Genomic DNA, 22696 nt, shown 5'->3' with positions numbered 1-22696 from the left:
CTTTTAAAATAATAGCGTGGTTAACGCGTTAAAAGCCCCCTGAATTCACAATAACACCATCATGGTGCATGCATATGGTCAGTAATAAAGCTGGACAAAACAATGCAATGCTTATTGCAAACACAGTATAGGCATGTTTTATCTTTTGAAGATTTTAAAACATTGATTCATGTTTTCGGACAGTAGAACAGCAAAAATAATGTTAAAAAACCCAGTAATTTTAAGCCCCACTTGCCTTCTAATTACATATCCACTAAACTTCAAGTGGTTCAAAAAGGCCGTCAAATAAATAAATAATGCAGGTTTTGCATGTTTACACAAAAATGTCTGTTTGATTTGATTTTGAAGGCAGTTGTTCAGGACAGAGGCTCATTGTCTGCGGTTAATGTGTTCAGTCTTTGTTTATGACTTTTCCAACTGTGCCTGGGGGAAGACATAGTTGTGCAGCTGCTGACATCTCCCCAATGTTTACAGTTGGAGCCATTTTTTTTGTTCTTCCTTTTGAGTTTGCAGCATGAAGTACTTTATTACGTTTTGCTGACAACAGCTGTTCAATTATGCCCTCAGAGCACAAATACTGATGAACACGGCTAGAAATCCAAAACAGTGTGATGAAATGAAAGTTCGGGTGAAATTACAGTGGCTCTTCAAAGTCCCTTTTTAAATGACAAGGTTTTGTGATATGAAAAACCAGAGCTCTGTGAATGTAAAACAGTCTAATCTGACGTGGAATAAAATTCTTGATCTAATACCTTGTTGAAGTACATTTTGATTCGTTTATAGCATTCCGTGTTGTTTAGTGGAAATATTTTTCAAACCAAAGCCTCTCCAAATCTGTCTCTTGTCCAAAGCCATCTTTATCAGAGCATAAAAAAATCCATTAGATTTAATTCTGGACTTTGTCTAGGCCATTCCATTTTTGTCTTGTGAAGCCATTCTTCAGTTAGTTTGGGCGTAGTTAGGCTTTATTTCACGTAGAAGCCGTTTTTTGTAAAGTTAAACTCCAACCCTAAAGTTCTGACTGGTATTTGGAACAGTTTACAAAATAATTTCATTCACACACACACACACATACAAAGAAATCCACAGTATGTTTTATTCAACATGTAGGTGTGGTATTGTTTCCAAACACCGTTAGAAATTGTGGCCCATTATTCAAGGTTTGCTTTTATTAAACCATAAAACATCTGGCACAAGGTTTGTGGAAATGTTTGTATTGTTCCCCTGACTGATACCTTTAAACTACTCTTTCTTAACTATTGCTTAGGATAAGAGATGCAACACAACAAATGAAATAGAAACACTACAGGGTGAGCTGAGATTTATTTCACATTAAACAGATTCATCAGGCAGATGCGAACTCTTAAAGTTGACATGTAAACTCTGCATAATTTATTTTAAAAATATATATCCACACATGCCCTCATATTTAATAATATTCATATTCATTAAAAAGGCTTTAATTTGTGCTTTTCACTAACTTACGATAGAAGAGACGGACATTGACAGCAGCTTTTATGCAGTCCTGTTGAATCTGATTGAATGGCTTTCAGAGTCATGTTGTCCTGTCGTGCATTAGATTCATTACTTCCAGGTGTGGCTCTTCCTTCCCCCTGCGCTCTGTGCCAATGCTGCCCCAGATAACAGTGACTGAACAGTAAGGACGCATCTTCTCAAGTATAAAACATCTTAAGACAGTAAGACTTTTCTTAGAAGCACAAGCACATGAACTAATAACTTATCTCTAATAAAATATCCCAGCAGTGTCAAACTGCTGCTATTAAATTAGCTCTGGTAATGTTATCAGAAAATACAGACTATCGGACAGGCTCCTTTTTTTTTAAGTTGAAGCTTGCTTTTCTCGGACGAGGAATTGCTGAATGTCTCTTTGCAGCTCGTTGTTGCGTCTCTGGGCCTCGTCTCTGCTGCGTTCTGCATTCTTCAAGCAGATCTCTAGAGCAGCCACACGGCGGCGCTCTTCCTCCAGAGCAGCCTGGAGCTCCACCACAGAGGCCTTCAGCTCCTCGTTCTGCTGTTCCATCCTGCAGGAATCCAAGAGAGAGAGTGTGTTCAGATGGGAAGTAGGAATGTGGGAATGCTCTTGTTTTACATTAAGAAAGTTCTAACTATAAGCTGAACTTACGTTTTAGCAAGCTGTTCAGGGTCATCCTTCTGTTCAGACTTGCTGTTGACCTGCCGCACCGCTCTGTTCGCCATCAGGCTGTCCACGCTCTTTTGGTGAGTCAGCACCCGCGCAGGCTGAAGGCTGCTCTCAGGTTTCTGGGGGGCGGCGGTGGAAGAAGAACTCGTGTTGTCGCTTCCCCTCCGCTCTGTTAACCTGCTCCCATCCTCCTGGACGCTCATCTGAGTAACTCCAAAAAACGACCCCGAAGTCCGCAGGTCCAGGATTTTGAAAATGTCCTCAGACAAAGTTCCACTCTTCTCCTCGCCGCTCTCATGGATGCGGCTCCACCTGTTGAGGGCGTCCGCCTTGGCTGCCATCCCAGTGAGGGGGCAGTTGAAGGTGGGCAGGGTTTGGGTGCGCTTGCGGGGACTGCCGGACCAGTCGTCCGCGCCGGGCGACGTCGGGTCCTGGAGGACCGGCTTGTGGAGGAAGTCGCTTCTTAGTGGACCTGGACTGTCGGTGTCCTCTTCCTCCTCTGGAGACTCAGATAAAGACGCATCTCCCAGCTGAGCAAAACAGATAAGGTTAGCTTGAACCACATATGGTGAATAAATTAGACATTTTGGAACGGAGGAAGAGAAATTTTCATGTGGTTCATCGTCATGAATAGTTGGCTGGACAGCGAGCTTTATTTTAATCCAAACATAAACAGCATTATGAGTTTTCTTTGTTTTGACATGCAGCAGTGATGAAAAGTAAATAGCTCGAGAAAAGCCTTTTTTTTTTTATCTTCGTCCTGAACTCAGGCCTCTACAACAGCTTATTAGGGACATTGTAGTTAGAGAAAAAGGGAGAAATTTGGGGATTCATCTCAGAAATTTTGTAGAAAAACATGAGCTCAAAAAGTGGTACATTTGCCACAAAACAAAAAAAACAACTCAGAATAAATTTTGGCTCTGGTGGCCAAAAGCAGCAAAAACAGTATTTCTTTCCACACTCAACCTTATCGAATTAACAAGGCATCACAATTTCAACAGAACAAGACTTCACGACCCACTGATGGCACCTTTTAAATTTCGTTGTCCTTGTGACAATGACAATAAAGATTTATCTCATCTTATCTTATCTTAACATCTACCGATTCTACCCTCGGGGTGCAGGTACCTTAAGAGGTGCAGCAAGAAGCCCGATTTCCCTCAGTAATAAAATCCATCAATAACAGATCCAGCTGAAAGCGATTTGCATGTTTTAAATGTGATGGTTGGAAGGTGGTGATGCAACCTGTATTAGGCAAGGCTAGTTCATACCTCGGCAGACTCCCAGCCCACAAAGCTCCGAGGGGCATTCTTCTGACTGTCAGCCTTGTTTGAAGGGGAAGCAGGAAGAACGTCTTTGGAGACAGGAAACAGAGTTTCGTGCTGCTTGATCATCACTCTCATCAAGTTCTGGATCTGAGGAGTTGCTGTGAAGAAAATCAGATAAATGCAACAAACTGTCTTCTGAGTGTTGCCTCATCAAACTTTTGAGAACATCGTTGTTCCCCGGGCGGACGCAAGGTTAAATGGGACCTCAAGCAGAATTAGATTTGGGGCCCCATCTTGCTGTCAGGAGCATCAACACCTCTAACAGCGTCTAAAGACAGATTTAGTGGAATCTGAAGAGGGCGTGGAGTTTATTATGGTGCGTTCACACCAATAACCTATCGCGCCACGCTAGATGCTCGAAACGTGCCACGGTGGCCCTCGACGCGCCTCCACAAAGACTTTGAATGTAAACCAGATGCGCCTGACACTCCAAACACGTTTGGTGTAAGCGCACACCAAACGTGTGTGTTTGTGAACACACCAGATTGTTTCTATGGTGACACACCAATTAAAATATATATATATATAATATATTGTACTTTGCACTGTGTTAAAACTCAAACATTCATGGGAGGCCCCTGATGTTTTGAGGGAACCTTAGCACCGGCTTAGCTCACTTGTGGCTGCTGGTAATGTTTTTATGTTACAAGTTAACAGAAACCAAAGTTGTTGTTGTTTTTCTTATTTTGTTTCCCCAAAGAGCCAGAATTATTTTAGGGGCTACTGCATAACATTTGCAGAGGTTACAACAGTTTAAAGCCAAAACACCAATAAATAACTTCAATGCTGGATTACAGTGACAAGATCTGTGAGAACGTAAGAGAGGCCAGTGAGTTTTCAGATGCTCTCACCCTTCATGACAGTCATCGGATCTTCTAGCTGAGGTTTGAGCAGGTTGATTCCCATCACAGTTGCCAGGTTCTCCACGTTCATCTTATTCACATCGGAGTGTTGCTGCACCTGAAATAAAAACCTGACAAGGAAGGATTGTGTCAGGCCTTTAACATGTCCGGATTACACAGGAAAACTATTCACATCCCCTGAACCTTCTCACATGTTACCATACCACGAATGTGAGTCGCAAAGTGCATAATTCTGAGGAGATTAACGCACAGTTAGGTTATGAAGCCAGACCTTCAGTCAACTGAGAATCAGATGCTCCCCATCCAATCTGACTGAGGTTTAATGTGCAAATATGCATGTCACTAGAAAGTTCAACCTGGAAGCTGAAACCACAATTATGTTCTGTGTTGGGTTGAGTCCATCCCTTAAAATGCCAATAAAATCAATGAAGCTTGCATATAACTGGACAAGAATGTGAAAAGTTCAATGGGTGTGAATACTAGTGCGTGGCAGCTGTTTTTACCCATCTGGTGTGTGGGTCACGATTGCAGATGTGAATTATGGCTGCAATCTGGTACAACGTCTCAAATTGTGGCATTTATGTTTGAGTTGTGCATTGTCCCTTTTCAAGTCAAATTTCTAATTGTCATTACTACTATTACTCACCGGCAGACATAACTGAGAATGTTGTAGTTGGCTCTGGGGAGAAGAGCTACTTGTTTCTCCAGCTTCTCCCAGCCCTGCAGGGACATACGAGCCACAGGTCAAAGCTTGTTTCAAATATTTAAGGCTGAATTTGTTCACCGTCACAGCAGCACACCTCTTTGCTCCTTATATTCAGCAAGTTAGTGCAGTCCAGGAAGTCCTGGTACTGAGACCATGGCACCACAGGTTCAGGCAGCTCGCGCAGGTACAGTTTGAGCAGCGACGCCACCGTGTGGACATCTGTGTCACTGTGGAAACAACATTCAGTGAGCGTGATCTCAAAGTGTTATTGTCTATTTAACTATTTAAACAATCCAGCATTACAAAAGAGTAAGTATTGTTGGATATTTTTATGTTATTGTGGATTTCAAATTTCAAGTCACACAAAAGTTAAACATGTTTGGAAACTTTTAAGCAAGCATTGTTATGATGATGGTGTAATGGAAGCGTTGTTAAAATGTAGATTTTTTTCACGCAAATTTATTTCAACATGACAAAACACTGTCATGGTAACAGAAAAAACCCCATAAAATACATGGTGTCAGAAGTAACACCGCTTACTCAAGTTATGATCTCAAAACAAAAGCAGTAAAATCTTAATTAAAATAGGATGCTGGATTTACTTTGGGCTCTGAGCTTTGATTAAAGTTTTTTCAGGTTTGAACACAATGGTTACCAGCTGTCAACTTTATTACTGCCTACCAATCAGAGAAAGGTTTTATGGTCATAGTCAATTAATTCAAAACCCATCATTCCACAGTGAAATAATTCACAATGGGGACTCATTTCAGATTATTACCTAATCTGACTGGATCGCAAGACAGCTTAAACTCTCCTAGACTCTGCAGTCATCAATTAAGTTCCGTTAAAGTTCCTGACAGAGCAATTGGAAAACTGCTGGATGTGTTCGGAAACATTCTGGAAGAGAGACTTTTCTTTTTTTAAAATGAATATGGCACCAGAACTGCTACAAAGCTCCATCTAAATTCATAAAAAAAAACTGAGTGACAAGATTAGAGCAACCCAAGCACATGATATCACACCCACAGAAAAACACAGTAGATGATGATGCAGGATTGTTTTGCAGTAAAATGACCTTTTGCTATAGATGACTTTGCATTTTACTGAATGATGGCTGTACTTTGGGTTATGTTTTTACACACTGTGTATCTATTTTGGCTTCCTCTTTGCGTCCTAAATAATGCCAGTGTGTTAAAAAATAGAACCTGGTAAAGACCACATCATTTTCTCGCCTCCTGTTGCTAAAAAAAAAAAATGCCACAGTGATTCCCTTTGACTCGACCTGTTTTATTGGTGGTTTTAGGACTTTTGACCCTGGCTGCAGCTTTTGACCCTGACATACATGAGACTGCAGGCAGAACGTTGGGGACAAGCGGACTTTCTGACAGACTCAACATCACAAGTTGCTCTGACAGCATCATAGACTAGAACAGGATGTGGTCTCGCCCTCAGCTCAGAGAACTCAGAAATCTTTCAGTCTCTCTCTACTTCTCTCTCTTCTCCCCTTGTTTTTTTTTGTCTCTTCTTCATGAAACTCTAATGCTGTTGTCTCCTTTTAAGGCAGTGGTTTTCTTCATAGATTTTCTACGCAGGGTAGACCTAGGCATGCTACAGAACTTTCCAGCGTACCTGCGGTCACAACCACGTTCTTTTCCCTAGAAGTTCTGACAACATTCTGAATATGTCTATGAAATAAGTGAGTCGCCAGCACATTACCTCGGAAAGGAAGGCCTTTCTCCTGCGTCGAAGGCGTCTCTAAACTGTCTGACGGCGTTGTCCTGACCAGGAAGGCGGAAGATTCCCTCCTCTTCCAGCCCGTGCTCTATGATGAACTCCGCACACTTCTGTACCAGTATTGGTACCGTGTGAGGTCCGAAGCGCTGCTCGTACGTTAAAGTGTCAATGAGGCTCTTTCCGAACACTGTTGGAGAGGGAGCACAGGTCAGAGTTCATCAATCAACAAGGACGAGAGTGGGCAAAACTAGCACGAAAGATGAAAACTAGTGATGTGTCGGTCGCGAACGATCCGGCTCTAAGAGCCGGCTCTTTGAAGTGAACGATTGGAACCGGCTCCACAATGGGAGCCGTTTTAGGATCCTATTTGGGAGCCGGGTTTTTTTCTACAGTATATCGCTGTCTCTCCGCCTCCCTGTCGTTGTGCTTGTGCTCTGCAAGTGCCACAGCCGATAGTTTTTCCCCACATCGTTTTTTTTTTTTGTCCTGCAGTGCCTCGCTGTCTCTCCCCCCCTTCTCCTCCCCCTTCTCCCTCTCCTTGCGCGTTTTGCTCTTCTGCCAGTGCCACAGCCGATAGTTTTTCCCCACATCGTTTTTTTTTGTCCTGCGGTGCCTCGCTGTCTCTCCCCCCCTTCTCCGTCTCCTTGCGCGTTTTGCTCTTCTGCCAGTGCTAGAGCAGAGAGTTTTTTCCCTCGGTCGGTCCACTGCCTTCATGTCAAGCGTGTGCTCCACACATCTGACCAATCACACATAGTTTCAATTAATAATGTGGCGGGAAAACACTGAAAAAAAAGTTTTTCTCCACTTTTTTTGTGGAAACGGCAGGCAATTGGCCAAGCTGTATAGCGTTCGTCGGCAGGTGTTTATGTACAGACACTCACTCAGCGGTCAAGAAGCACAGAAAGAAGGGGAGTCAGTGTGAGAACTGAATAGGTGAAAATAAATGAGTGACAGAAAACGGAGCAAGATTTGGACTCATTTTAATGCTACATCAAGCTCCAGGGCAGAGTGCAGACTGTGCAAAGTCAGCATTTCCTATGGTGCAGGCTCGACAAACAACCTGCACAGGCACATGCGGACATCACACGCATCGGTATTGCTATAGCATTGTTATGCGGCATTTTTACTCATCATAAGTGCTTAACAATGTCAATAATGAAACAAAATATTATAAAATTAGGTTTAAGCTATTAATTAATTAATAATGTCAAAAATATATATGGGGAGCCGTTTGGGAGCCGAAAGAGCCGGCTCTCCACAGTAAGAAGAGCCATTAGAGCCGCATCTCGAAAAGGAGCCGAAAATCCCATCACTAATGAAAACCACTGCTTAGAACTCAAAAGTCCATTCCACATCCTATTGATCCCTGTGACGTATGGAAAACGTAAAAATATTGGAAGGTGTCCCATATGGTCCATCTAGCGTAGCGTTTACATCAAACCAGCAGTCCAACACGCTATTGTGATGGTGAATGACAGTTGTTATTTTAAGCTCAAGCTTACTTGAGTTTAAAATATCAAGTCAGTTATATTTACTGTATATATATCTGCAAAATATTTTTACTCCTCTGCCTTCTTCCAGTGCTTCTGTTGCTTCTATTGCCATCTGAAGAAACACATCGTTCCCGATCAAAAACAACCAATCAGAGCCAGGAGGAGGGTCTAATCTCTGTCAGTCACTCTTATGTACCATTAGTTCAACGTGCTAATGGCGGAGAAACAACCTATAATTACAGGAAAACTCTTTATCCGCTGTCATTGGTGGCCATGCTAGCTAGCATTAGCATTCATTGCAGGCTATGTTGTGGCGAACTAGCTATAGAGCTTTGGAACGTGACGTCACTACTCTAGACGGGGAGATGAGCGCCATCTTCAGGGGCCATAAACATAACTGACAAAAACGACTGTCTTACAGATATTTTGAATCTAAGTCACTTAAAATGAATTAGCAATAGTTCGAACTTGCTGCGTTATTGGATGTAATGTCCGCTCACACGACCGAAACGGTAAAAAGATGGAAAACGGATTTTAGTTTCACTGTTTTCCTGCCTGTAAACAACGTGAGGAGGCTAAGCTGTCAGAGCTAATGAAAAGCAGACGAATGGCCCAGGTATCAGCGGTGAGACGTCCTGATATTACGTTCTCCAACATCCCAAGATATCTACAAGTTTGCTCCAGACATGTCCATTCTGGTGAGTGTCTAAATTCGCTTTGTTGGTGTTGTCATAATTTTTTGCTATGATTTTGTCCCAGTCTACTCATGTTCAATTTATGTTGAGTTCATTTAAGTGGGTCCTTGTTTAGGTCGAGCTTATATTTTTATGTAGCATAGTCCAAGTTTTGTCAGTGGACATCGAGGTTATTCCATTATTGTGAAGTAAACTATTTTACTAGTGTTGTCAAATTTACAGTATTAATACTGACGTGTGTTCTGATATTTCCTCTTCAAGGCAAACCGTTGTATGAAATGGATCAGCTCAATCGAAACTGAATCTGGGTCACTGCGAGGTAAACGCCACAACATCGGACCGACATGCACGTCAATTAAAGAGGCGATACAGCAAGACCATGGTGGATCAACAAGTTACAGAGACTGTTTTCATTATTTACCCCAGAAGAGGTAAATAATGAAAACACAGCAGCGGAGGTTGTAGAAGAGGAGCGAGTTGGAGAGGCTGAGGAGGAAACCTCAGGAGAGGAGCTCAGCAAAGCTGCACACTCTGAAGAGGAACATGAACCAAGGTCAGAGTAAACAATAAAGGTAAAAGTTATGAAATAGATCTCACTCTAAGGAAATATTTGTTGCATTTAACATATTTCAGGTAAAAAGTGAACAGGTAATGAAATAGATCCCGTCCTAGAATTTTATGTAATTGAACATTACAGGTAACAAATGTGATGATCATCTGATGTAATACATTTTATGAACATTTTTAAAAATATTTTTTAAATATAAAATTAGTTAAAACATAAAAAAGGGGTCAAAATGTAATAAAGATGAGTGTGCTTCATCTATACAGTCTAGTAGATAATTTCACACTGATTTTGAGTTAATGGGGCAACGATTTGGAAGCTGCTGAAGAAAACATTATTTAATATTAAAATTATTTAAAATATTGAATATGACTTAAAATTTTAATAGAGGATAGTGCCTCGTGTAATAGCATGAATTATCACTTTTTTGTATCAGTAGGTCAAAAGGCATTTATTTACAGGAGTGTTTGGTTCGGAAATGGACGGTCCCTATGTGAACCTCCGAGCGCTTGAGGAGGGAGCGGTAGAGAACAGCTGGCCGGAATCAGCGTTCATAAATCGGATCGACCTTGAGCTAAACGCCCCTTACTCCACAGAGCGCGGATATCCAATATCCAACTTGAAAAAAAATTCACTGCGCTCTGTATCACAATGAAAACGCCGGAATAAAGTTTGTTTTGGTCTGTGGCCTTTAAAGACGGCGCCGAGCGACTGCGCGAGACGTAAACGTACGCAGTGACGTTGGTTTCAAAGCTCTATAGTGTAGCAGATTCTGATTGGCTGTCTCTGACTGAGCAGCGTATTTCTGCAGATGGCAATAGGACTACTGAAAGGAGGAAGAGGAACTTTATTTATTATTGTTTTTACAGATTATCTGACTCATACTGTCACATTATAGTGACAGTTTTAACACATATGTTAAAGTCTCAGCTTTGTAATCTAGAAAGGGGCAAATACTTTAATATAACTGCATTGAGTTATAGCATGTGACTCTCATGGGTGTTTTTGTCCACTCTATTTTTTCAGCACTTCCCCTTATTGTTGTGAATGTAGACAAGAAAACAGTTATTTTTAAAAGCACAGTGTAGCTGCCTTTTGTAAAGACACTGGCAGTCCAGCTGTTGTTGGTGGAGGCTAACAGGTAGGAAAGCCTGCGTCACGAAGGCGTAGAGGGGATTTGGAGTCCGTTTTATCGTTGTGCCCACTGGCTACACCCACACTACTCTTTATTTTAAGCATTTAGCCAGAATTAAGATTTTGATTGCCTTCATAAAAGCGGTTCCTCGTTTTAGTTATGCTTTCTGTATTTTCAAGCTGCTCCTAATTCAGTCAGTCTTTTTGCTGCCTAGCTGACGAGAGATTTTAGATGTGTAAAATTTTGAAAAAGAAAACAAAAAACAATTTTATACTCATTCTAAAAAAACTTGTGGACGCTCAATCAGATTGGATCTGCCTCCCTCAGTCTTTTACTGCATCCAACAGGTTTTACATTCACCACTGCTCTGTATTAAACTTCATTCCCCCATCAGAGTGTGCAGTATTAGTGTTCAGCAGCAACATGTTATATTTGATATCATCTGAGAGCGTCGTCTTCTACACATTTGCACCGCCTCTCTGAAGGCCTGTGGTAAACCTCAAATAGGACAATAACTCAATGCAATCTGCTGGGTTTTCTTAGGTAGAAAACTTTATAAAGTAATTTGAATAATAGACTGAGCTTAATGCACCGTTTGATAACTAAGACTAATTGGAAAGTATGTGTGACTGAACTGAAAATGTCTTTTACAAAATGCCTTGATTTGACATTTGTTGTTAATTAGCGGCTACATAAACAAACCAAACCGAATTTCTTATTTACCGCACGTACTTACAGATAAGAGTTTTTTGAAGTTCTTGACTTGTAATTGTTGTGTTCACCTCTTTGGTTTGTTATTTGATGCTACTTTGTGACAAAATCCGGCACAACCACTAGCTAATTATTTAGTAGCTAGAACCCACCTGTGTTTGTGTAAACCTCTACAAATCCAGCTGTACTCTAAAAGGAAAACTTGCAGAATGGAAAATAGAACTATGAAAACTCTGACCTTCAACACTGACTCAAATTAGCAAGTGAATGTCACGAGCTTACTCAACAAACAGCTCTTTGTTTACTATAACAACATATCACTCCATTTCTAAATGTGGTGGAGTCTTTAAATACAAGAGAATGGTGTCGTTAGCCTCTCTGCATGAAATGTCACATTTATAATTACCTAGCGGAAGCTGTCAGCGTTGCTTATCACAATGAAGAATGTACACAAACATTATCTATTGTTCAAAAACTCTCAGAGTTAATGTTAGAGGGTTAGTTTGTTCTTTTTTGACCAAACTTCTGTGAAGTAATTATCTGTGCCTGTTGTGAACAATTTTATAGAAGTGAGTTTGTAGAAGGAAGGAGAAATTAACATGAGCATAGGCTAATACCAGTTTAAGCTAATGCTTCACTGGCAACGGTAGCTCACCCTTGTTGAGTTTGTCGGTGCCTATTTTAGCCAAACAACATTGCCAACATGTGAAATTGCGTGTGCTGGAGCCGTTATGGGGTTTCTGTCACTGTTTTTCTGAATTAGCTCATCAGAGAAGCTAACTGCAGTCAAATCCCTGTAGCTGCTGTTGACCTGCTGAACAGCTACATGTCATCTTCACGGTAAAATAGTTCACCTGTAGTTTAGCGATGAGGGAAACAGTTATTTTGGTTAGCATGTTTGCAGTTTGGAACTATTTAAAATAAAATAAAAAAAAAACATCATAGCTGTTGAATTTATATATACTGTATATATATATATATATATATATATATATATGTGTTTTTCCCATGGTGCCCAGGGCACTGCATGGCCACCCCTTGGGGGCGCCACTGTTTCCAAATGGCTAGATATAAATGAAGGTTGTGTTTGTGTCTTCAGCTCTTTCATGGGTCGTGCAGAGAATGTAAGCAGGCAACGAATGAGATGCTGAGCAGCTGGAACATTTTCAAAGAGTGAGTCCACATTATTTTATGTGTATGGACTGATGTGTGCAGATGTTCATCAGATCATCACCAAGTGTCAAAGGCAGGATTTTGACTCAGACCCAGTAACGGCAAATATTCAGCTCTTTAGACGAGAGTCTTGGGCAAAATAAGTCATGACTTTGACACCCTGTGCTGAATTTGATCAAAGTTGAGCAAAGGTTTAGATCGTCTTCAATCAAAGTTTTTTTTCCCTCCTTTATTAAATATATCTTTGAAAATCAAAAGGTTTTGAGTGAGAGCTTTGGAAGCTAAGGCTTTCTCACGGTGATCTCTCAATCCCTGATGAACAGACCTGTAAAGTTGTGACCTTTCCTTGTTCTGTTGGTGTCATGGCAACAATCGCAATCAGGATGTGATGACAGCACAGCGCAGTTATCGTTTCTGCGCCATCAGATAGATTGTGTTTCATCTGATTTTACACTTCACTCTCTACCTCTACGCTAACATAAGTTCTAGTTTTTATTGCAATCTCACTTTGAGAAAACTGAGTTCTGATAGCTACTTTGCAGAACGCCTCTTTGAAAACAAATAGAAATAATCTTTCCCAGATACATGCTGGCAGGCAAAACAGGCCAGTCATCCACAAAAATAAAAAATGCAGCAATGCATAAAAAAACATGGGACATAAAAACATGTGGAAAGAAAAAATAAGGCAGCATATATACTTGTGTTATAAACTTAGAAAGTAAAAAGTTAGTGAATTTATGGAGTGTTTAGTGTATAATATCCATTAATTAAAACCAAAATAAATAAACATCATAGAAAGCCAGAGTACATATATTATAATTAATGCATCATATTTATATGTATTCATTTTTAGCAGCTGTAGCAGTAATTGTTACTCTTTTTTGCTTTAAATGAAAGAACCAAGATCATATTGTACATTTTTGATTTAGATTTTTGCCAATGTTGAGAAATCGGTATATTTTAGTTGTAACACAATGAGAGTCTAAGGCACCAAAATCAAAATAACACAATATAACTGTTGAGCTGCCTGTAAACACTATGATGCCCTCTGTGACCTCTGGTGCCCTTTCGGGATTCGTCAACTCCGTCCAAAACCCGACTCAGCAAAAAAAAAGCTATGTCTCAATCTGACTACTCCTTCCAATTTCTTAACTCGATAGCCGTTTTCTGTCACTGAGCAAGTGCTTGAGCGTTGAGTCGCTTCAGAAAGCCAAAGATTTCCACCGACCTGCACTCGTCGGCATTCCGATGACTCGGCGCAGCGTTCGGACCCAGTCGTCCAGATCGCTTTGGGAGCTGGCCATGAGGACGTACGGACACCGCTCTCTGTCTCCGGTCGAATCTGAAACATTTCAATCATTTTTTTCCCCTCGTGAACAATTTTGCAGATGTTGCAGTCGGGCGGAGGGTTTTTTTTAATGATGTAAAAAGTATTGCGACAAAATTTGCCTCCCAAATTTCTTAGCACGGCAACGAAAACATTCTCCGTCGGGGATTTATAAACGCTTACGTGGTGTGATCTCAAAGAGGTACTTTCCAGCGTCATCTGAACTTGGTGTGAGTTCGTTGACTTTACTGAAGCGCAGCTGGATGACTCCCTGTAGGCCAGAAAGAAGAGTCCAAGCAAAGTAGAAATGATATTTAAAAAACCCTGGTATTTCAGCCTCATATTTACATTACACATGAAAGGAGATGTTTATATTTTGAGCACACTTTCTCAGCTTCCTACAGCATAAACGTCTGATTTCAGATACAGCTGTTAGCAGCAGAGGCAGAGAAAGTTAAAAGCAAGCTTGTGAGTTTTTGATGCAACTATTAATGGCTGTGGTTTCACACAACTCGTCCACTTCTACCCAGCACACCATCAGCTGCATGATTACACGGTCAGGAATACACAAAGTCAAAGTCAAGCATCAGTAATTTGTGTGCAGGAAGCGCGTTAAGGCAGCTGAAAATGTTTGTGGTGTTGATTGGAAATGATTAAAAGTACATCTCAAACACAGCTAAGCTCAACAGAAGAAACTGCTAAATGCTTAAAAAGTTTATTTGCATTCTACTTGACAATTACAAAAATATTCTATTGACATTCTAATATTTTTGGCTCTGGTGAAGGTTCTGGACTGCCACCCACCTGCACAGTGGTCTCTTTGTCATCTTTGTGGTAGGTCAGAGTGCTTCCTCTTAGCACGAAGTAGCGCTGCTGCCAGTTCTTCACCAACGACCTCTGTTGCTTCTTGAGCCAGCCGGCCTTCAGGGGGATCTCCATGGACCTGGGGGAGCACGGCGAGCCCGACCCGGGGGTCCCCTCTCCGGGAATCACGCTCTTGGATCGGGCTGCCGCGACACCACAAGAAAGCGCTCAGTGAAGGTGTTACCGGCCTGCCGTGCAAACCTCCGCCTCCCCCCCGCCCTCCACACTGCGAAATACTATCAAAACACCGGGGGGGCATTCAGCTGCGCCGCCGGCACTTCCTCTTCTCTTGTATGAATATGCATCAGCGCTGACTGACTACAACCTATTTCTGCTCAGTCGAAGCTGAAAGGAAGCTGCTGATGCCGTTAGCTGAGCTGTTTCCTGTTGAGGGCTGCGCGAGAACCGCTTTGATTGCTCTGTAGGAACAAGTGGCGACCGGAAAAAAGCAAGTGAGAGGTCAGACCATCGGCCCTGACCGCGCTGTCGTCGTTGCACATCAAGCCTGATGTATTAACACTTCACTATGATTAGCATTTTAAAAGCATGAACCTTCCAGGAAAAGTTAAAGAGTTCTATGATTTAAGAAGCCTTTATCTGGAGGTTTATAGCAAGAGTGTCCAAAGTGCGGCTCAGGGGCCATCAGCATCGGCCCTTCATCACAATTCAAGAATGGTGAAAATTTGCCAGGCAGTTGGATGCAGAAACACATTTAAAAAACTATTTCCACTGATGCCAGGCTTCTTTTTTTTTTTTTTAAAGTTACAATTTAAAGTCTTAAAATGGTGAAATGCACTTCGAAAAGAAAATCTTTCCAAGTATTTTTCGGTGTAGTTTCTTGTGGAAATAAGCGCCTTGAATAAGAGAAATAATCTTCCAATAGAACAAGCACTTTTTCATCAATATTAAGGAATTATTGACATAAAACAAACTCCTATATCTTGCTGAATAGTTACTAGTTACAAGTTAGTTTTGTCTTAATTCAAGTGCAGTAAGATAGTTGCACTAGAAATTCGGAAGAAAAAAAAAAGACTCGGTTGCAATTTGTGATTTTGCAGAGTGTAAAGTGCGACACAAATTATTTATCCAAGATTTTGCTTTGAATTGAATCTGTCTGAACAGCAAAAGGGGCAACAAGCAACCAAAATTGCAGACTTGAGCTCGGTCATTTAATACACTTGGCAAAATAAAGCAAGAGTGAGACATTCCCTGTTCTAATTACTGGAAACCAGTTTAGAATATGGTTTACAGTTTAATCTGACAAACCTGCAAGACGCTTTTTTTATGTTTTAAATCCACAATTATTTACAGACCCCTTGTTGACGTAAATCTTCCTTATTTCACTGAAATATTGTGTGCTTACTTTATGGCTGAACAGATGAAAAAAAAAATTATATAAAATTGTTTTGGCTATTATAATTAAAAGTAAAAGTAGAAAAAAAATTCTGTGGCCCCCGCTATACTTTCAACTTGACATCAACAAACGTTTGGACCCGGCTGGTTTAAAGGGACAGTGGAGAGGAAGTGGGGGAATTGTACGTGCTAGAAGAAGACTCGGTTGGTTGGAGACGGCCTGAATAACACCCAGGGTGGTGGGAGCGTGGAGATAACAGAGTCAGACTGAGCCAGCTTCCCTCAGTTCTTCTCAAAGCCACCGTGTCTTCTTCTTAAGCAAGATGACAAGAGGAGAAGAAGAAGAAGAAGAAATAGGGCGGCTCAGGGGTAAACAGGAAGTTGTAACGTCCCTGCCGGAGGCTCGCTCTACGCTTTGAAGGTCTCCACCTACGAGCCCTTTGGTCTGACTTGAACAGCGCTGGGACCAAACCATGACCCCACACACACCCTGGCTTCAAACTGGACCCGCTGTGTCACGGCGGCCTTGACATCATCACTTTGACCTCTAAGACAAACATGGGAGCCCATTAAAATGTCACATAATGCCATTTTATAGCACAATCAAGTGACTGTTAACTTTGGTTGTTAAAAAGAATTCAATATATATCAAATATGACTTAAAAGAAGTTAGACTTTTGTAATTTAACACTTTGAAATTGGGCTTCTGTCACTTTAAAAACTCCTGCCTTCAGGAAGTCATCACAACATGGCTCCTCTGTTTAGCCTGTAACAATGTCTTTACCGTCATCAGTGTATAAAGTTCATTTTAGCAGTTTGCTGATCTGGAGCTTTGAGGTGGACAGCGAATATGGATTCATGTAAACATGATTGTAAACACTTCACAATTGGGGGGTAAATATCTTTTTGGAGTGAGAAAATACAGATTGTGCTGTTCATTTAGATTCCTATTTCTGTGTATTTAAACGTGGGTAGCACCAATATGAACATTTGGACTGATATCGATACACAACATAACTGATATATGCATAAATTGCAGATAAACGTTTCGCTGCCATTCGACACCTGGAAATAAACAAACACACCGCTGACTTCCACATGGCTTCGCTGCTTCAGTTAAACTACCCACAATCCTGTGCTGCATCGACATCCTTATCACATGACCAACCTCCTCCGCTTCCCCTTCAAAAACAAAAGGCAACAAGACGGGGAATAAATATTGGTTATTAATATCAGCCCAGCTTTATTTATCAGACCGACACCAACGTGTTCATTAATGACTAATATCGTTGTCATTGATACCGATGTTAGTGCCAATACATCATCCATCCCTAATTTAAACTATCTGTGCTTTATGGAGGATCAACCATTTCAGTATATGACTTTAATTTGCTGTTGCAGACAAAAAAAACAAAACAAAACACATCTGTTCTCAGTGTCTCAGCTGTTTTCTGTTTCCTAAACTTCTAAAGGTGTCCCGGCCCCTGGCTCTACTCAAACCACCTTATCTGTCTGTGGCACATATGGCAGGAGAAAGGAACACAGGACACTGAATGTTGCATTTCAAAAGCCGACGTTATCAGACTGCTTCCTGTTTAGCAGATATCAGCTGTAGGAACTTCACCAAGCAAAAGTAATCCCACCCCTTCAACGGTTTCAGATTTTGACACTTTAACACATCGATGTATTTTATAGGGGTTAAATTACACAAAGCAACACGTACATAATGCAATGTTGAGAGAACAATATATGGTTTTCTGTTTTTTATTACAAATAAAAATGTAAAATGTTGGCATGAATAGCCACTATGAATAAAATGCTGCATTGAGCATGTCGGAACCAGGTTGGTACATAAATGCTCAATAGTTCATAATCTGTCTTAATGCAGATCATGAACTAACAGATATGTTTTAATACAGATTATGAACTAATTGTAGGTCTGTACTTCGACCATATTAGCGCATGAAAATATACTTTTTTTTCCTGCGCTGCGTGTGTAAAGTCTAGAACCTTCAGCCCAGACTCATGCAGTGAAAGCTGTTTATTGAGCTCTGTGCATCTTCCTCTAACCTCCACCCTTAGTAAATACATAAATAAGTAAAAGCCACAAAGTTGTGTTTTGGGCAGACCAGCATGTTGTTGTGTTCTCTACTTGGCTTGTGGCAATCTGCAGACAGGACTTCCTTCCACTTTCTGTCAGCAGTAGGGTTTTCTGTTTGTTTTCGTATAATGCAAGAGGCAACTGTGTGGATTGCCCAGCTAGTAGTTTTTCCTTTCCACAAATTATCTTAATATTCCCTCTTCTATTCATTAATTATTCTTATTTAGATATATCAGCATGAATATAAGAGAAAAGCACACAAAATTTATTCGGTAAAGGGGTTTTAATACTTTTGGAAAACTCCGTAGCAAAAAAAAAAAACAAAAAAACCCCAATAATTTAAATCTGGGGTATGTAACTTATAAAAAAAATGTTTAAAAAAAAAAATTTGTTAAAGCTGCCACTGTCATGACCAGTGATGGCATAGTTACTTTGAAAAAGTAACTTTAATCGGATTACTGATTACTCCTTGAAAAAGTAACTGAGTTAGATTACTGACTACTTGATTTGGAAAGTAATTAAGTTAAATTAAAAGTAACTTTTTTAGCTACTTTCAGCAGCTGCTAACAACAACACTGTGAAAATTACATTGATCTTTGCCAATACTTAATTGTAAGCTATTTTATAATGGTAACATCAACAAAGTGTTTCCACTTATAAGGTTGAACTGAAGGGGAGATTTTTTAATGGTTACAGTACAAAAAAAAAACCCGTTAGTAATTTGTGCATGTTTTTGTGTTCCACTATTGTCTGGAAAACTCTAAGAAGGATTTAAACAGTCCCTGCACTGTTCATATTAGTCTCCATGTTTCCAATGTTCTGGATAGCTCGACGTAATTGACAGGTAATATATTAACTTGACATTAACAAAGACACAGCGGGACGGATCATCCGGGAAATGATGGACAGGGAGAGCCTGACTAAAACTAACTGGAGGTCAGACACATTCTGGGGTTTCTGTCTGCTTATTTCCAAGCCCAAATGAGCAACTTCACGTTCAAGAACGAGCCCAAAAAGCTCAACTCGCGACTCACTAAATTTGCTAGCAACGTTTAAAAAAAAGTAGCCCACAGCCGCTTATAATAATCGGACTTGGCGACAGAAACTCAAAATAGTTCCTGTTTTTCTACCAACAAAATGCTCATCTCCCTCTTCCCTCCATTGTTTACGTTTCTGTCGCTGCTGATACTGTCACATATAAACGGCAATCACTCGACAAGACGGGTAGAGGAAATAAAATTAAATTCCAAAAGAAAATAGTAACGCGCAGTAACGCAAAATGATTTTGATAAGTAACTGTAGTCTGACTACTGGATATGAAATAGCAACGCGTTAGATTATTCGTTACTGAAAAAAGAGGTCCAACGTCAGTAACGCGTTACAAAGTTTGTAACGCGTTACTGACTTCACTGGTCATGACAGTGTAACATGACCAGTGTTACACTAATCTGTGAAAGAAAACTGAGCTCCTCTAGCTCGGTCAGAAACAACCAATCAGACAGGAGGAGAGTCTTAGTGCTGTCAATCGTCCTCATGTACAGGCTGCTCACACTCCCTCTTTCTCTGTGCTATGCTACAGCTAGTTCCCAAACAGAGCCTGTCATGAATTCTAAGGCCATTCAGCGTGGCCGCTGAGGATGATGAATAAATGGTTTCCTGTAACATTCAGTTGTTTGTTTTCCATTAGCATATTTAGCAGTAGGTACGTGAATGAGAAATGCATTTCATTTAATCAAAAACAACCAATCAGAGCAAAGAGGAGGGTCTTAGCGCTGTCAATCGCTGCTATGCTCATCCCATCTGGCTTGGTCTGTGCTAAGCTACAACTGGTACAACACAACATAGTGCTAAGGCTAGTTAGCATGACCAGTGATGACAGTGTATAACTGTTTTCCATTAACAGTAAGTTGTAACATTAGCACATTTAGCAGCAGGTGCTCTAGGTTGATTGATTGATTGATTGATTGATTGATTAGCTCTGATGGGTGCATTTCTTCAGACGATAACAGTAGCATCAGGAGGAGGAGGAGGAGCTCGATTTTGTCTCAGATTATCTTGAACTGCTGTGCTGTCATGATATGACAGTTTATACGTAAAAAAACGACTTTTTTTTATTTTTATTATAAACACTACGTAGTCTACCTGCAAGTGGATGTTGCAAAATGTCAAAGTATTCACTGAATAGTTCCTGCAACGCTGAATGAAATCATCAGGAAATCCTGTCAGGTTTGCAACAGTCCCTCCCAAAGGTCTGAACTTGACCTCTCAGATCCGCATGAAGGGACGTTATGTAGCATGATTGTACAAATACGCTCAGACACACACACACACACCCACACACACACACACACAGGTTTTCATTTCTAACTGTATAAGGAAACGGTATAGACTTCTATTCATTTGTGCAACACCTAGACTTGCCACATACCCTAAACTCAACCTGTCATCCCAAAAACAATATTCCACTGTATCAACAGAAGGACTGGATGAAAGCATCCTTTGAACCTGTGTATCTAAGTGATTGCTAAGAGGTCCTAAAGAGGCAACATAAACAAGTGTAAGTAAGTACACACACACCACTCTAAGCTCATACATACAGGTAGGTAGAGCTACTTTTGCAGAAACTGCACTCTTGCATCAGTTTCCTGCCGATAGCCTGCATTGGTGAACTTCTAAGTCAACAAATCAGACACCCGTCACGGTCTGATGAAAACAAGTTGACTGTCATGAGCATTTAAGAATCGTATTCCTCAATAAAGTGAAAGAGTTAAGACCACGACACGGTTGGCAGTGGAAGTTACTGGAAGTTAGATAAAGTGAACAGGAATGAGAGCAGCTACTTCCTTCCACTGTGCCGAACATCCAGTTGGGGCTGATTGTAAAACCCGATTAGCGAGAAGGCAGAAACGCCTCCGCTTCAGGACCTCCGCTTGTGTGGATGCTGCAACCGCCGTGTCGTGAGAGGAACTAAGGCAAGCTACCTCACCGAGTTCTCCCTGTGCAAACACAGCTCAGTGTGGTATCAGTGACTCTGAAATAATCGCGCACACAGTTCTGCAAAAACACACAAACGTGGAAATGGTGAACCGCTTGCAAAAGCACTTTTAATAGTCCCACAAGTCCAAAACAGAGAACGGTAGAAAATGGATAACAGTGATTTGCGTTGCAGGTAAGGCTCCAAAAGCAAATCTGGTTATCATCGGCGTACACAGCTCAACCACGGAAACAAACCCACATTGAGAACACTGGAGGCACACTCCGGCGGTCGTTTTTTTTTTTTTAATCTCTACCTCTCTCACACGCACAAGTCATATTTGTGTGACAAATCCCAAAAGCTTAAAGACAACAGAGAAGCAAGTAAAGAAGAACCTTTCTTTGTTTTGTTTTTTCCGTCTCTAGATGACAGCATCTGCTCAACGTGCCCATAGTGTGTGTGAAACATGCAGAGGAAGCTTCGCATCCCGTCTGATGAAAGGCGACGCCGGCCAGCCTTACCTATCCGAGCCGTCTCGGTCTTGAAGGTGCTGAAGTCCCAGTTCCGAGGTAGTTTCAGAGACATTCTCCAACGGCACAGGTAAGGTGCTTAAGTTCCCACATGCACCTTTTTGCTAAAACACGCACACACACACACGCCACACACACTCGCTCTCGCACGCACACATTAAAACACGCAAACTGATGATAATGCAGATCACACTTCCTGTTTCCTGTGTTAATTGCTCTGGGGTTTTTTCTTCTTCTTTTCCTCCAGGTAGAAGTTTGTAACTCATCCCTTCATGTCGCCTCCGTATCCATGTTAGTGCCTGTCTTCATGAAGCTGACCAAGTGGTGGAGAGAGAGAGGGGGGGGGGGCGAAGTGGATTTGCAGTGCAGAGTCTTCAAGTGACTAATGTTCACCGGTGTCAAAAGAAGAAGAAGAAACCACTACCACCAGCAGCGTCTTCTTAAAGGAAATGGTTTTATGCCTCTTGTTATGACTGGTTCAGAGAGCATGTTGCCTCACCGCTCGGGCTGCAGGGGCACAAATCCATCCAGCTGCTGTCTCTACATACCCATTTCTCTAAAAGGTGAAAGCCAAGTCCGCCGCCGACAGAAAGGTCTCCATCGTCAAACAAAATGAGAACATTTTACAGAGGCTGGTGAGAGGAAATTGACCGAATAAGTTTCAAAATGGGGAAGATGACCACACACAAAAACGAGAAGGAAGAAGTCACAGAGTACGCCTCCTGTTGTCTTTAAATACATTTATTTTTTTTCTCTGAACATAGCCAAAAACACAGTTCAGCATTAAAGAATACCTCTAGATATTGTACAATTTACCAAACCGTTGCACAGATAAAGAATAGATATACAGATTTCTTTATTTTATTTTTTTGTTTTACAGATTCATAAGGTAATCTATGCACATAATAAAGTAAAATGTTTCACATAGGAGAGCCTGCACAGCACAATGGACAGACATGACTCCCTTACATTCCTCTGATAAG

At 41.1% G+C, this 22696-nt stretch overlaps 1 protein-coding gene across 1 annotated transcript; it reads right to left on the bottom strand.

The window, feature by feature from the left end:
* Window positions 1–1304: 1304 nt before the first annotated feature.
* arhgap25 (Rho GTPase activating protein 25) lies at window positions 1305–22329 on the bottom strand. Its single transcript, XM_032577491.1, has 11 exons — window positions 21705–22329; window positions 14696–14898; window positions 14075–14162; window positions 13793–13906; window positions 6775–6979; window positions 5153–5285; window positions 4999–5072; window positions 4341–4462; window positions 3433–3587; window positions 2144–2691; window positions 1305–2042 (listed from the first exon to the last, which is right to left on the bottom strand). Exons 1-11 carry the CDS (start codon window positions 21766–21768, stop codon window positions 1841–1843), a joined length of 1908 nt encoding a protein of 635 aa, XP_032433382.1. The 5' UTR covers window positions 21769–22329; the 3' UTR covers window positions 1305–1840.
* Window positions 22330–22696: the final 367 nt, after the last annotated feature.

Source organism: Xiphophorus hellerii, chromosome 12 (genome assembly GCF_003331165.1).
Source record: "Xiphophorus hellerii strain 12219 chromosome 12, Xiphophorus_hellerii-4.1, whole genome shotgun sequence".
Lineage (NCBI taxonomy): Eukaryota > Metazoa > Chordata > Actinopteri > Cyprinodontiformes > Poeciliidae > Xiphophorus > Xiphophorus hellerii.
Note: the sequence above shows the minus strand (reverse complement) of the source record. Positions and strands in the feature narration are given on the sequence as shown.